This window comes from Prinia subflava, chromosome 5 (genome assembly GCF_021018805.1).
Source record: "Prinia subflava isolate CZ2003 ecotype Zambia chromosome 5, Cam_Psub_1.2, whole genome shotgun sequence".
In the NCBI taxonomy this organism is placed as follows: domain Eukaryota; kingdom Metazoa; phylum Chordata; class Aves; order Passeriformes; family Cisticolidae; genus Prinia; species Prinia subflava.
The window spans coordinates 49,676,973-49,691,031 of NC_086251.1; the positions used below are offsets into that span (position 1 = coordinate 49,676,973).

Genomic DNA, 14,059 nt, shown 5'->3' on the forward strand with positions numbered 1-14,059 from the left:
TAAGGCTTGAGCACAGACAGTAGTGTTGTCTCCCTCTCTTGGTAAGAACTGAAACACTCTTGGAACAGTTTATCCTCCCAACAGTTCAGAGTATTTCTTACTTGGAGGTACGCAGCGTTCTTTACTTTTACTAAAACAATGTGTTGCAGACTGCATTTAGTTCAGATGCTCAGTTAAGGAAAAGGATATTCATAGGTGATACCAGAGTAGATGTGAAATTCTGTAGTTTCATCGTGATATTGTTCATCAAAACACAGTGTTGCTGACCACATTTTAAAAACATGCTTGGCCTCTGGAGGCTGATGACTTGCAACTACTTTAGGCTGCTTAGTTCCAGTCTTCTCCTCATTTTCTGTTCCAACTGTAGAAGCAGGAATAACAGACCTTTTAGAGCAAGAATCCTCATAGCTTGGACTTGGAATACTTACCAGTATTTGTGAGGAGTAAAAGATGCTTCATCATGTCTTGTGTGTAGGGAGAAGGAGGGTTGGACATTGAGGTAACACCATCAGAGCTGGTTGGTGCAAGTTTGAATCATAATTAATGTCTAGACAGCTGCAGCACATAGTAGGTCAGTGCTTACTGAATAAATTCTCCATGGTGGAAAAAGACATTGCTGACAAAAATCAACCTGAAAACAGAAAAGCATCGATACAAGTAGCATTTCATTATGATTGCCTAGACCTGGTAACTGTTGTTTATAAATGTTCTCTATACTGAAAATAAAATGCAACTTTTTTCCCCCCCAGGCTGTTGAAGAAGCTTTTGTCCCAGTTATTAAACTTTGTTTTGATGGAATAGAGGTAAAGATCCTATTTTAATTTGTTTTGAACAAATTAAGCATGGTTAAAACAAAGTTTTTAAGAGTTTAATAAGTCATTATTCATTAATAGGAATGCTATTAAAGCGATTCTCCGAAGTTCATACCTAAGATTTTGTCAACAGTCCTCAGTTGTGCAATTTAAAGTGGAGATTTAAGACTGAAACAAGAGTTTCTTGATGGACTTAGAGCTGAGTGCAGAATATCTCCCTTTTCTTTTTTTTTTTGGCTCTGCTATCCACTTGTACTGATTAGTTTACTGACCTGTAGAGTACCAGTATAGGCATTATTTAGTCTAAACATTTAATAGAAATTATATTTGAAAATAACGTGGCTTCAGAATTTTTTTTGACTGCTAATGATTAACTGTGCAAACATGAAAGATTTGCTTCATTATCCTACATTATGGAAAGTTGTGGTCTTTTAACTAATTTTCAGAAGTGAACTGCCGAAGGCAAGCTGGGTATTCCTTTTGTCCTGGTCTCCTAACATATCTGTAAAGAGGTGACCAAAACAATGGTTTTGGTGGCTGTATCCTGATGAATCAGCTGTCTTGGTGCACTGAACTTGCTTAATTTGATTTTTGCTGAGGAAACAGGAATGGTGATTTCAAAAGATACTCTGTTTATCCTTCTTAGACTGTTACACAGTCAAACTGTCATCTTTTGGTGACAGGACAAAAACATATGAACTGTTTATACACACAGTTAATGAGACTTATAGTTGGATTATGTCAAGCAGTAACTGGTGTGTACAAGAAGGTTAGTTTACAGAGGGGAAGGAATTCCCATGCTAATCTTCTGGCAAGCGACATGGTGTAGTATTGTACACAAGACTGGCCATTTCTTCTCTCCCAGTCTGTGAATTTGTATCTGTTGGCCATTTTATAGTGTCCATATGCAGTTGGGTATTAAGGAACATTTTTCTGGAGAATCTGTTTGCTGTTTTACATAGCTTAGGTGTTCATTCTAGATGTTGAAACTTGCCATAGCTGTCCTCTGGTCAGTTTGATTTTCGTATGGTTTTTCTTTTTTTTTTTTCTCCAGTCATTCAAGCTGGAGTTGTCTCTCCTTTCTAGAAAATAAAATTTGAAATAAAAGACATAGGGGAATAGGGGAAAAAAAGGGGCTTTTTGCTCTAGAAGATGTAACATCTTGTTCCAATATAGCAAATTTATGATAAGCTTAGGTTTATTATTGAGACTTAATGCATGTTACTAACAGTGCATGAGAGTTCTTTTTCTTATATTATAAGCACACTCTTTGTATATACCGGTGTTACTGTTTCTGGTAGTTTGTTTTTATGCCCAACTACAGCAGTATCAAAAGATTTTAATTTCATTTTCCTTTTGCTAACACAGGCAAAACATGCCAGAAAGTGTAACTGAGGAAAATGACTTTAGTTTTGTGGTAATCCTGTTATTAAAACTTAAAAATTTTCTGAAAATAAGTTTTTACATGCCCATTTGATGTTCTTGTTTAAAATAAACAACTTTGTTTTTGTTCTTCCTGTAGAGTACTTTGTATTTGATTGCCAGCTACTTCTCCCCCAGTTACATAAGACAGACTGTTAATTTCTTTATTTGAAAATAAATGTCAATGAGCTTTGAATCTCTAGAGATGCTGGACCTCCTAGAGATCAGAGCAGAATTTCAAGCTGCAGTTAATTTTGAACTTGTTTTACACTGAGAGGTAGTACTTTTGACTCGAGTAGGAACTTCTGTATGTAATACAGACTGTTGATAAGATCAGCTATTAAGGACTTTGAAAACCAGAATGCACTGAATACTTTAGAAATACTTTTCTGTGGATAAGGGCTTCATAATTTAAAATGGATGGATCCAAAGTTTTAAGTACCTACAAAAAGTCTTTAAGGTGTCTTCAGGCTCACTTTATCTGAAATAATTTTAATGTAACCAGTTTTGTTCTTGGTGCAATAGTATTTGGTATTTTGTCGTCTTGTAGGTCGATAACCACTTTAGTTAAAAGCCTCATTTGGTGAAGTGCCTTTGTTGCCTTGCAGACAGTCTGCTGATATGCACTTGATATTCTCATCAACTGACTGATGGAAAGGCAAACTGACTTCTGCACTCTGCAGTGTCCTTGTGTGCAGGGCAATGTAAAACTAACACAGTGCTGAATAGTGTTTTAGATGTTCTTGGCCTAGAAAAACTGTTATGCTTAAGTATTGCAGAAATAATAGCAGAGAAATTGGATGTAGTTTCAAAATGTATATGCTTGCTCAGCAGCTTGCTGAATTTTCATAACATTTTCTGTAATCAGGTATGTAGATCTTCATAGATACTGGTCTTATATAGAGTCAGCACATGTGTGTTTTACAGGGGATGGGGAAAGTATCCGACTCTTTCTGTAATTCCATGGTAATTTTCATGGAATCATAGAATATGATGGGTTGGAAGGGGCCCATCAGGATCATCAAAGTCCAACTCCTGGCCCTGTGTGTAGGACATCCTAAGAGTCATACCATGTGCCTGAGAGGATTTTCCAAATGCTTTTTGAACTCTGTGAGGCTCGGGGCTGTGATCACTGACCTGGGAGCCTGTTCCAGTCCCCAGCCACCCTCTGGGTGAAAACGCTTTCCCTGATACGTAATTTAAGCCTCCTCTGGCTCAGCTTTATGCTGTTTCCTTGAGTCCTGTCGCTGGTTATGAGAGTGAAGAGATCTGTACATGTTTTTTCGTTGTCCTCAACATCCTCATGAGGGGATGCAGTGAGGCCTCCCCTCAGCCTTCTCTAGAATATTTGAGAGTATTTAGGTTAAAACCAGGATTTATGTTTTCCTGGCATGTTGTGGTAGGATTTTGTATTCTGGACCTAGAAATGATGCGTATTCCTAAATGATTTTATTTACATTGGCAGTCAGCATAGTTTTTGTGTGTGTGCTGATTGTATATTAATCTAAATGTGTATTTTATCCTCTTGGAAAAGGAGCTGTAAGATAAATGAAGCATCTGAAAAGTGTTTCTTTAAGTGTCTGTGAAGGATGTTATTATGTATTTTTAAAAGGATTCTTTGTACTACTATTAGTAAACTTGATGAAAATGACTTACAGAATCCTGCAGAAGAATGAGCAGTTTTCTAATGTCTTGCCTCTTTTTTGTTCTTAAGATTGATATTTTGTTTGCAAGATTAGCACTGCAAACTATTCCTGAGGACTTAGATCTACGAGACGACAGCCTACTTAAAAATTTAGACATTAGATGCATACGAAGTCTTAATGGTATGTATATCCTGCTTGGTATATTAACTTGTCTAATCTTTAAATAATTATCCTAGGTTCTTTGATACAGTAATTGTGGATTTGACTGAAAATGCAACAACTTCATATCTGGAAATAAAGTTATTGCCAGTTTTTTATATCTTTCTGGCAGAAGGGTTGTTGCTTGTTGGCTAGACTGTTTATGATTTTTTTTCTCTTCTTTGGCTGGTATATGGTTCTAGAGATTAATGGGACTTACAAGGCTTTAGTGTGGAGCATTACCTATTTCTGTAAATAAAGATGTGTGTTTGCTCTTAATTTGTGTTTGCATAAACATACATGAAATTGCTTCAGTGATATATTGGAGATCTCAAAATGGTGTCTGTTTCAGGTCAGTTCTTTAGTAGCTTACTAGCTTGTGTAACCCTTAACTTCTCTATAACACCTTTACTTAAAAAATGGTTATTTATGCAGGTTGGTAGGGGCTTCAGCCTGGCTGCAGCTTGATGGGGAAGAGGAATGTGTTTGCATGAGGAGCACTGGTTGTTACAAGCTAAAAACCTGATAAATTGAGATCATCACAGCCACTTAAACTGTTTTGTGAAATTCCCATTTGTGCCATCTCTAGAATTTGTAGTTGCCTCTTGAAGTAGTATTAGATAAAACTGTTTCCTTGCTAACAGCTCTCTGCAACTACTTAGTAGTGATGAAGTGCTACTTTATTCTTTATTATAAACCCCCTAAAATCAAGCTGTTAATATTGCCATCTATAATGTTATAGTCTGAAAATATGCCATCAAAGTAGCAGTACAGCTAGTATGTTTAAAAACTATTCTTTTCAGCCTGTTCTTAAAAATTCAAGGGTTTGACCTATGGCTGGCAGGTTTTCTGTAGGTTCATGAAGACTTACAACTTTTTTTAGTTTGCCTGCACATTCCGTGATATACTTCATATATTCATATAAGAGCAGAACTTGTTTGTTTCTTCAACAGCTTGTATAGTTCATTAATAACAAAAAAAATCAAGGAGCAGTCCAAAACCATAGTCAGGTCCTCATGAATTAGCTACCTGAGTGTTGCCATAAAACACTAAAGATGAAAAAATGCACATGAAAATATGTTAAGCTTTCTAGTCCAAAACAAAAGTGATCAGAATATGAAATGAGTTTCTAGCATGCTTATCTAAAAAGTTAGGTAGTGTTGATGGTAGGGAAGGATAAGCAAGCAAAAACTTTGGAAGCAGCAACTGTAATTAATTATTTCTTTTGCAGGTTGCCGGGTAACTGATGAAATTCTGCATCTAGTACCAAACATTGACAACTTCAGGTTAACATTGAGAGCTATCAAATTGTGGGCAAAACGTAAGCAGTTTTATTCCAAAATTTGTCAAGTTTTCCCTTATACTTCCGGTTACTGACATCTCTCTCCTTTTGTCTCTTCTCAATCCACAGGCCACAACATCTATTCCAATATACTAGGTTTCCTTGGCGGTGTTTCCTGGGCTATGCTAGTAGCAAGAACTTGCCAGCTTTATCCAAATGCAATAGCATCAACTCTTGTACATAAATTTTTCTTGGTATTTTCTAAATGGTATGTTTTTTTGGTTTGGTTTTTTTTTTGGTTTGGTTTTGTTTGTTTTTAATTTAGATTAAACTAAAATAAAATTGTTTGTAGACACTAAATTTTAGTCCTGTTTTTATGATACCATTTTCAGCTGTTACCAGATTAAGATAAATTAGAAACATTGTTCTTGCCACCAGAAATTGTCAGCTTAGTTTTTCAGTAAGTTGTCCAACATGTCTTGTTTTTCAAGTATCCAAACCAAATCCACACAGTTCTTAATTAAAATTTTCTCAAGTATTTTTTGTAATTCAACAAAACTCTTCAGATAAAATACTTATATAGTGCAAAATAATAGCATATACCCCAAAATTTAAAGTCTTTTAACATTCAGGTACTGAGATAATGGATAAAGGAGGTGTGCCAGTATCTGGTTTAGGCACATAGCTTAAATACAATTTAAGAGAACCAGTGGCAAAAATCTGGGTTTTAATCTTGTCAGTGTGGAGTGGTAGGTGTTTCAGAATTAAATGCCATTTCATACTCTTGAGCTAGTTAGCTTAGAAAGATGGTTTGAATAACTCTGATGGGAGCATTCCAAGTAAATGTAGAACAAATGGGCCAAAAGCGAATGTTGCAGATTACAAATGAATATTGTTTTTCTTGAACGTCCATGTTCTTCATGAGACACTGACAGACTTTAAGAGTCATTTACCAAGGTGATGCTTTACTCCAAGTACAGTGTCTTTTCTTCTTAATGTGAAGATAATTTGCACACTTTCACTGTCTTGCATTCATAGGCTCTATAGCCTCCTTGAGGTACGTAGTGTTTAGTAATATTTTGCCACACTAAGGTGATAGAGGGGAATTGGTTGCAATGACTGTTTAATGTGTTTCTTGGACTTCTCTCCAGTTTTTACATGCATAGCATAGGTGCATAATATAAAAATTCCAAGAGATTAACTGACTTCTGCTCTTTATAGGAAGATAACTTTTATTCAGGGGGTAAGATGACTTGAAGAACAAGTGTTACTTTTTAGTGTTTCATTCAAGAAGGTTTCTTTCTCTCTTGATTATAATTTTTTTAAATACATATGGTTTGTAATGATGCTATATGCTGTAATTGTGCTGGCTGTTTGTTCTGTAGTTTGTCCATGAAACAGCTAGCTTGAAGATGGACCCAATGTCAATCTTCACAGAGGAATTTCTCTTTGGTGTATTTCAAGAAGAATTCAGAGGAATTTAAATTAGTTATCTAAACCAGTGGTTATAAACCTTCAAGACTACAGAAAATTCCTTGTTCTGATGTTCTGAAGAAGCTAATTGTAGTTCAGCAATACAGCTTATTTACAAAACAACCCCAGTTAGACCAGGCTAGTTGTGAGGAAATGGTGCTTTAGTTTGAGAGCAGGTTTAAGAAGGATCACATTCAAAAGTATTGTTTGTGTAACATACGTGGTTGTATCCAATAGTCTTATTCAGTGCTACAATCTTTTTGAACAGGGAATGGCCAAATCCAGTGCTATTGAAACAGCCAGAAGAATGCAATCTTAATTTGCCTGTATGGGACCCAAGGGTTAGTGTGTTATTTTTTCCCCTCTAAGTCACACTGTAAAATAAATTCGGTTGCTTAAAAGATTCTAGGTGAACTTCATTTTGGGTTTATTGAACTTAATGTTGGGGTGTTGTATCTTCATAAGTAACCTCTAATTCTCCCGAGTATAGAACAAAATTACCCTAATTTTCTGAATTGACTGCTTGAAGCACACTTGCTAAACAATGTCCTTTTTCTCCCAATTTTTGAAATAAGTAATATTAATGAATGTTCAGCATAGTTACGTCTTGAAGTGATGCATTTTTGGAAAATTGCTAATCTTAAAATAGTTTGCTTTTTATTTAAAGCCTGTTACTTTTGCAAGTACCTTGAATTCACTTCAGTGCAAGTTACACCTGGATAGGCTTGGTTCTATGTAGTTGTAGTAAAGTGTCTTTTCATCTTGCACCAAAGAAGATCATAACTTGAAGTATTTTAGTTGTTTTGTGTATAATATTTGATCTCCATCTTTGTAGCACTTACATTAACGATATTGGACATGATTGTTCTTCAGGCAGTCGGGGAAACAGCTTGCAGCAGATGCATGGCTCCCATTGTGAGCTTTCAATAGGACATAATGAGTCTGCTCAATGCTGTTTTGTCAATCATAATCACAGAACAGTTGACGTTCAACTAATCTTTATTTTGATGAGTAACGTAAGCATCAGAGGTTGAGTTGTATTCCCTTTTGTACTTCAAATCTGTTTTTTGATTGACAAAAGTTCACATCTAAATATGTGAAATGGCTGAAAACATGTTCTTGAATCTGTTATTCCTGCAATAGGTTTGAGGTCAAACCTGGGAACTGAGGTCAAATGGGAAGTGTTGTAGTAGCTCATCAAAGTGGACTAAGCTAATGGCAGGGGTTTATCTTTTATTTACCTTCTATAAGATCGTTACCTTAATAGTATTTTAATGTACTTTGCGTGTGTATGTTGTGTCCTTTCTTTTTTGTTACCCTGTCTGCTGTTAAATAAAAGTATGTTAATGCAAGTGATGCTTCTGTCAGGTTGCACAGAGCCTCTTTTCTTAAAATGGCTCTTAGTTTTCAGTAGTGTTACAGAAATAAAGAATAAAATACCTTTTGCAAGGTCCGAAGACAGTCATTTTGCAGAAGGTGCTCATATGATGATGAGGTGTCCATGGTTTCATTTGATCACAAACTAATTTGTATTAAAGAGGAAAATTGTTCTGTTTGATTGCATTTCTGGATTTAGAAATGCCTGCATCTTGATCTTGATGTGCTGACAGGTTACAGCCCTCCCACATCACTGTTGTTCAGAAAGATGTCCTTTGTAAAAGTATTATTCTTGTTTTCTAAACTTTTTCTGTACTCTTGATCTGCAAAATAAGGTCTCTTAGAACTTAAGACTTGGTTGTAGTAAAGGGAGAAATCCAAATTTGTTAACTGATGTGTATGCTTGAAGAAAACTGATTGGCTGTTGTTATATGTAGGTAAACCCCAGTGATAGGTACCATCTTATGCCTATAATTACACCAGCATACCCACAGCAGAACTCTACGTACAATGTGTCCGTTTCCACACGGATGGTCATGGTTGAGGAATTTAAACAAGGTGAGTATTATCTTACACTCTCTCTATAGATTTTTTCAGACAGATTTAAAATAGTTTCATTGCAGGTATGGTTTGAAAGGGGGAGGTGGGTGGATGTTAAAAAGCTTATTGACACAAAACTGTTTTGAGGGAGGTAGAACTTGGCCTGTTACGCCTAATGTTGCTTAACACAGCAAACTTAGTAGATCCTTCTACAGGTCTGTCCTTCACTCTTAAAAACTGAGGATAATAAAAGAATGCCTTGTGTTTTGAAAATTAGAACTAATGGTATAATGACTTTATTTTAGTCGCTTAGATTGTCATGTTAATGAAGGATTAGCAATAGTAGTTCTGTTTGATGCCTGTTTCTAGGCCTGATATAAGGCAATATGCTCCCTTGAAGATGAGTCCTTTGAATTTATCCAAGTAATATACTTGAATAATTATAGCAGATAAGAGAAGATGTTATCAAAGCAAGAATTAGATTTGATGCAAGGAGTAACTACAAGTTGCTTTCTCAGGCAGAGCAGTACCTTACTGTCTCACTGTTTCTTTGCATTGTAAAATGCCTTGCACAAGAGGTGATTCAAATACTCTAAGGAAAAAAATCTGTTGTCTTTGAACTGAATACTTAGCATATGCTAAGAACTGAATTGAGCTATGTTACACTGCAGAGCAAAAATATGTGAAATAATAATTTTGATCAATTAACGTAACATTTCTGTACAGATAATGAGGTTTTTTTAAATAATATGATTTGTTTAACTAATGACCAATGAAAGTATGACTGAATTACAAATCTTGTTGATAAATTGCTGTGAATTTGGAGGGAGGAAATAATTCATAGTAGTTTTTGCTAAGTTAATAAACTGTCTTTATGCTGGATACTAAACCGTATTTAAAAGAAAGTTTAAATTTTTTCTTTTTATAATTTAGGTCTTGCTATCACAGATGAAATTTTGCTGAGTAAGGCAGAGTGGTCCAAACTTTTTGAAGCTCCAAACTTCTTTCAGAAGTACAAGTATGTATTTTATGGCATGGCAGAATATTTTAAGTTTATCAGTTGAACTACCTCATAATGCTCTGTAGCACAGGATCAGGAATATACATACATTAGATGTCCACAAAGTGTTTTGTTAGGATTTTTCTCTAGCGTGGGAGAGAGAATACACCACTGTCCTTTATTGGAAAGTATATAATCTCCTCAGGTACTTTTTTGTGTCTTAAACCTGTATTTCAGAAACTGGTTAGTCCCTGGCCAGATATTTGGAATTTCACCAGTTAACTGTAGAATTGATATGCTACCAATAACATTGAAGAAGTTTCATCTTGTTTGACTAATAGAAATGTTCTTTAGTCCTCTCAGTAAGCATTCTAAAAATGGGTCTTCCCAAGAAAAAATATGTTAAAAGAACTTATTTTGAAGGTCAGTACTTAATATGAATAAGTACTTGAAACTGTGTGTGTTCTGTCAATATAGTCAACAGTTTACTCTGATAATAAAAGATATTTTTGCAATTGTGTTGACTAACTACCAGTTGTACTAGTTATTACTAGATCTTTTTTCATTAAAGCTTAAGGCTCTTGGATCTTTATTAACTCACACCTAGCTTTTCTAATTTTGTAATGTCTCTGAGGGAAATACTGAAATTCACACTTCACACTTTTAGGGTTTCTAGGAATATGCTTGCGGGGCAGAAGCTTGTTAAATGTATACGGACTTGCTGAAAGTTGTATTTTTATAATAAATATGAATTATTAAAATATGGACTACATCTTCTTTGCCCTCAGTTGAAATTGGAGACCCATTTTTCTTGAATCAAGATCAAATATATTTTACACTTGTTTGTGTTGGGTGGTTGGTTGGTTTTGTACTAATCTAAACAAGATTGAAATATGCAGTTCCCCCATTAAAAGAGACTGATGACCTTCATAATGTGTCTGTGTTTTGTTTCTATACCTTTTGCATGATAAAAGCTTTAAAATATTTGGATGGCTTTTACGTTATTCCATGGAGCTTAAGTTAGAAAACATCTAAAAGAACATTCTTAAATTTTTGAAGTAAAAAATGGGCTGCAGACAAATCAGTTTCTGCTTAAGAGGTTACTAATAAGTTCCCTAGTACATTTTCTTTGTTTCTTTCGAAAGTAGAAAAAAATAGGAAGCATTTAATGTCATTTGAAATAATCCCCATTTTAATGCAGTTTTTTTTGTGTACCATCTTCAGCCATTTTACTGGGCATAGCAATAAAAGCTTCTCTTGCTCAACATTATGTATCCAGGTTTGCTGTTTTGCACAAGATGTCTTTGCTCTAATTTTATTTTTTTTAATGTGGAATGGTATTATGGAGCCTGTTTAAATTACCCAGGATTTTCTCTGTTTTCCCTTAGTAGGTTAATTTTACAATTTTGGTAAAGTAGCCTTTACAAAGTAAATAATTATATGCAGTCATCTGTGTGCAGTAAACGTGGCTCTCTTGGTCAGATCTCCATCTAAAAGACAGATATTTTGAAATTTTTTTCCCCTCTTCACACACTTCTCCTGTTTAAATTGTAGGTGCCTTGGCATGTTCTGCATGTTCATAGCAGTGTGTAGTGCTCTGCCAGATGAGAGAACATCTGATCCTTGCTCTGAGACAAACATTTCCTTTAATCTCTGAAAGCATAGCTTCAGTAATCTATCACTCTCAGTGGCAATTAGTTGCTGAATATCTGTTGTTCATAAGCACTTTTGACTTGCTGTCCGTGTTTAAAATAAACCTCGATGATGTGTGACTAGGAAAATCTAGGGGCTCTTACATACCTGCATAGTAGGAGCAGATTAGAAATTAGGAAAACTAGGAAATCTACTTTTAATCTACTTATTTTTTTCTTTTTAAATGTGAGCAATTACTTGGAGTTAGGGAGTTGCAACATGTATTATCTGCCCTTTGTGTGGATTTAAACTTTTAGAAGGGGAAAGCAACAACAAAGAACATGTAGATATGGTGTTTTACAGGGAAGTGAGGAGAATTTCAAGTGGATATGAGTTTGAGGTGTTGCATGAGAAATGAAATCGTTATAGTTCAAGGGAGCAGTGTTTTGAGGGAAATAGTGCTCTTTAATGAGCTCTAGCATAGTCTTTCTATGTCATTAAAAGAGATAATTCTGCTAAATAGGTAGAATATAAATATACCTTTTAAAAAGGTGGTTTAAATTCTTGGCTTCATAGGACTTTAAAGTACTGAATATAAAAGTATAATTCCTAGATAAGTAATAAAGAAAAATTGAAATTAACATGTTCTCAGTTGGTGTTGGTTTTTTTTTGTTTTTTTTTTTTTTTCCCAGAAAGTAATATGACTCTAATTTAAGTATTTTTTTTAGAAATACTTCTGTTAATGATGTTAATAATAACCCTATCTGCATTAGGGTTTTTTAATTTAAAAGAATGCCAAAAGGAAGATACTGAGAAAACATCCAAGCCCCCAAACAAACAAAACCCCAAACTGATATACTTAAGAATAATACCCAGAATGTAAAAGTCACCATTGCCACGCAGAAGCTTAACCTAAGACTGTTTTTTCTTTATAATGAAGTGACAGATACTTCTGAATTACACGTGTGTTTTATGATAAAATTATGAATGAGGCACTGATAAAAAAACCTTGTCTTAGCAAAATTTAGCAGTGAGACTGTGGACTCTTAAAACTAAGGGTATCTTAATTTTTGACATAAATTATTTAATTTTGTTGAAAATGGTAGTAGGAAATTTCTAGAGAATAATTCCCTCTCAGCACTAACAGCTGGTAGCTGAGTTAGGAGAAATTGGATCCTTTTCTTTTTCACAGTGATGAGTACCTGAACAAAAAGAGTTAGCCGTCAAAATAGTTATTTTTTTCAGAAATAAGGCTTAGGGGTTTTTTCTAGGTGCTTACCAGCTAGTTGAGGCTTTTAGACACAGCCAAATTACTTCGTTTTTTAAATAGTTCTTCAAAGTTTGTTTCACAGGGATGCCTTTAATAAGGAACTGGAAAATCGGTTTCTTCAAATGTTTATGGGTTAGAAATGATCAAAAAGCTTAAACATTGTCATGCCTACTGAATTAAACATTCGGCAAGTGTGCAATGTGTGTGATGCAGGAATCTTACTGAAAGTGTAGTATTCCTTACAATAAACCAGTATTAGTAATAATAACTTCTCATACAGAATTAAAGAACTCTTATTCTCTTTTTTCCATAACATTTCCCTGTGAAGTAGTTAATACTGCCAAAATGTGAAATGTTATTATATCTCTATATTGATCAGAACAGGGAAGAAGTTTCTCCAGATTTCTCCCTTGCAGTTCTCTTGTTTCATTGACTTTCTCTGACTGAAATCAGAGGGTTGTAGCATGTAGCAGGATTTTGGCTCCTGCCACTTAAAGATAAGTAGCGAAACATGTGGCTGCTAACTTGATCTTTTGATTTGGATTTGCTGTTGTGATTTGAAGGCCTCTGGCACCAGAGTACTCTGCACCATAGTTTTCCAGTGTCATTGGCCTTGCTTTCCTCTCCATGAGCTAAATGCTAGGGACTAGTCTCTTGTGTTAGTACTGTTCTTTAAATCCTGCTGAGAAGCTATCTAAATTTGCCATATCTGTATAGAGTAGTCATTGTATGACTTAAGATGTTAAAAGACTTCCCAGCCAAGCTTCTGAAAAACCTGCCTGTAAGCATGTGAGATTGCTTTAGCACCCTCATTAGGAACTCCAGTTATGAGTAATCTTTTCCCACTCTGCTGTCCTTGGGCTTCTTTGTTTAAAATACTGTTCTTGTTTTGTATACTGTCTCTTTAAAATCTACTTACAGTGGGTATACACTGAATATCCTGGAAAATAACTGAGAGTTTAAGAATTATCATCAGAGGAAACATTCCTTAGGAAATTTCAGATAAGTGTCTTCAGAGAATTCCAAAATGCAGATAAAAGTTTTTAAACCACATTTAATAATGTTATTTTGGATTTTGAACAAATGCATATGTGCTAACCACTCTTCTCACTATTCAGAAATAATGTTGCAAGTGAGACAGCTGACATGTAAAGGGAGCTGTGAACAACTTTTCTCTGTAGTCAGTACCTGATCTCATCAGGTATTGAAGTATTTCAACCAGTGCTACATTCCTAATATTTGGTTAAGGTTACTGGTATTACAGTGGAGTAGCAAATGGCTCTAAACTCCAAAGTGTTTCAAAGTCTATTAATCATACAGTTGGGACATAGCTTAACAAAGCTTAATTTAATGTAAGGTATATACTTAAGCTAATCTGTATTTTACAATGTAGAGTTTACTGCAAAG

The 14,059-nt window shown here is 35.0% G+C and overlaps 1 protein-coding gene across 7 annotated transcripts in view; it reads left to right on the forward strand.

The window, feature by feature from the left end:
* Window positions 1–14,059, forward strand: part of PAPOLA (poly(A) polymerase alpha) — a 45,013-nt gene that overhangs the window by 13,919 nt on the left and 17,035 nt on the right. For all 7 annotated transcript variants that reach the window (XM_063399317.1, XM_063399319.1, XM_063399318.1 and 4 more), the window contains exons 6-12: window positions 750–803; window positions 3,949–4,060; window positions 5,310–5,399; window positions 5,490–5,628; window positions 7,102–7,174; window positions 8,648–8,768; window positions 9,684–9,768. In XM_063399317.1, coding sequence (XP_063255387.1) covers window positions 750–803; window positions 3,949–4,060; window positions 5,310–5,399; window positions 5,490–5,628; window positions 7,102–7,174; window positions 8,648–8,768; window positions 9,684–9,768 — 674 coding nt within the window. The remainder of the gene's footprint in view (window positions 1–749; window positions 804–3,948; window positions 4,061–5,309; window positions 5,400–5,489; window positions 5,629–7,101; window positions 7,175–8,647; window positions 8,769–9,683; window positions 9,769–14,059) is intronic.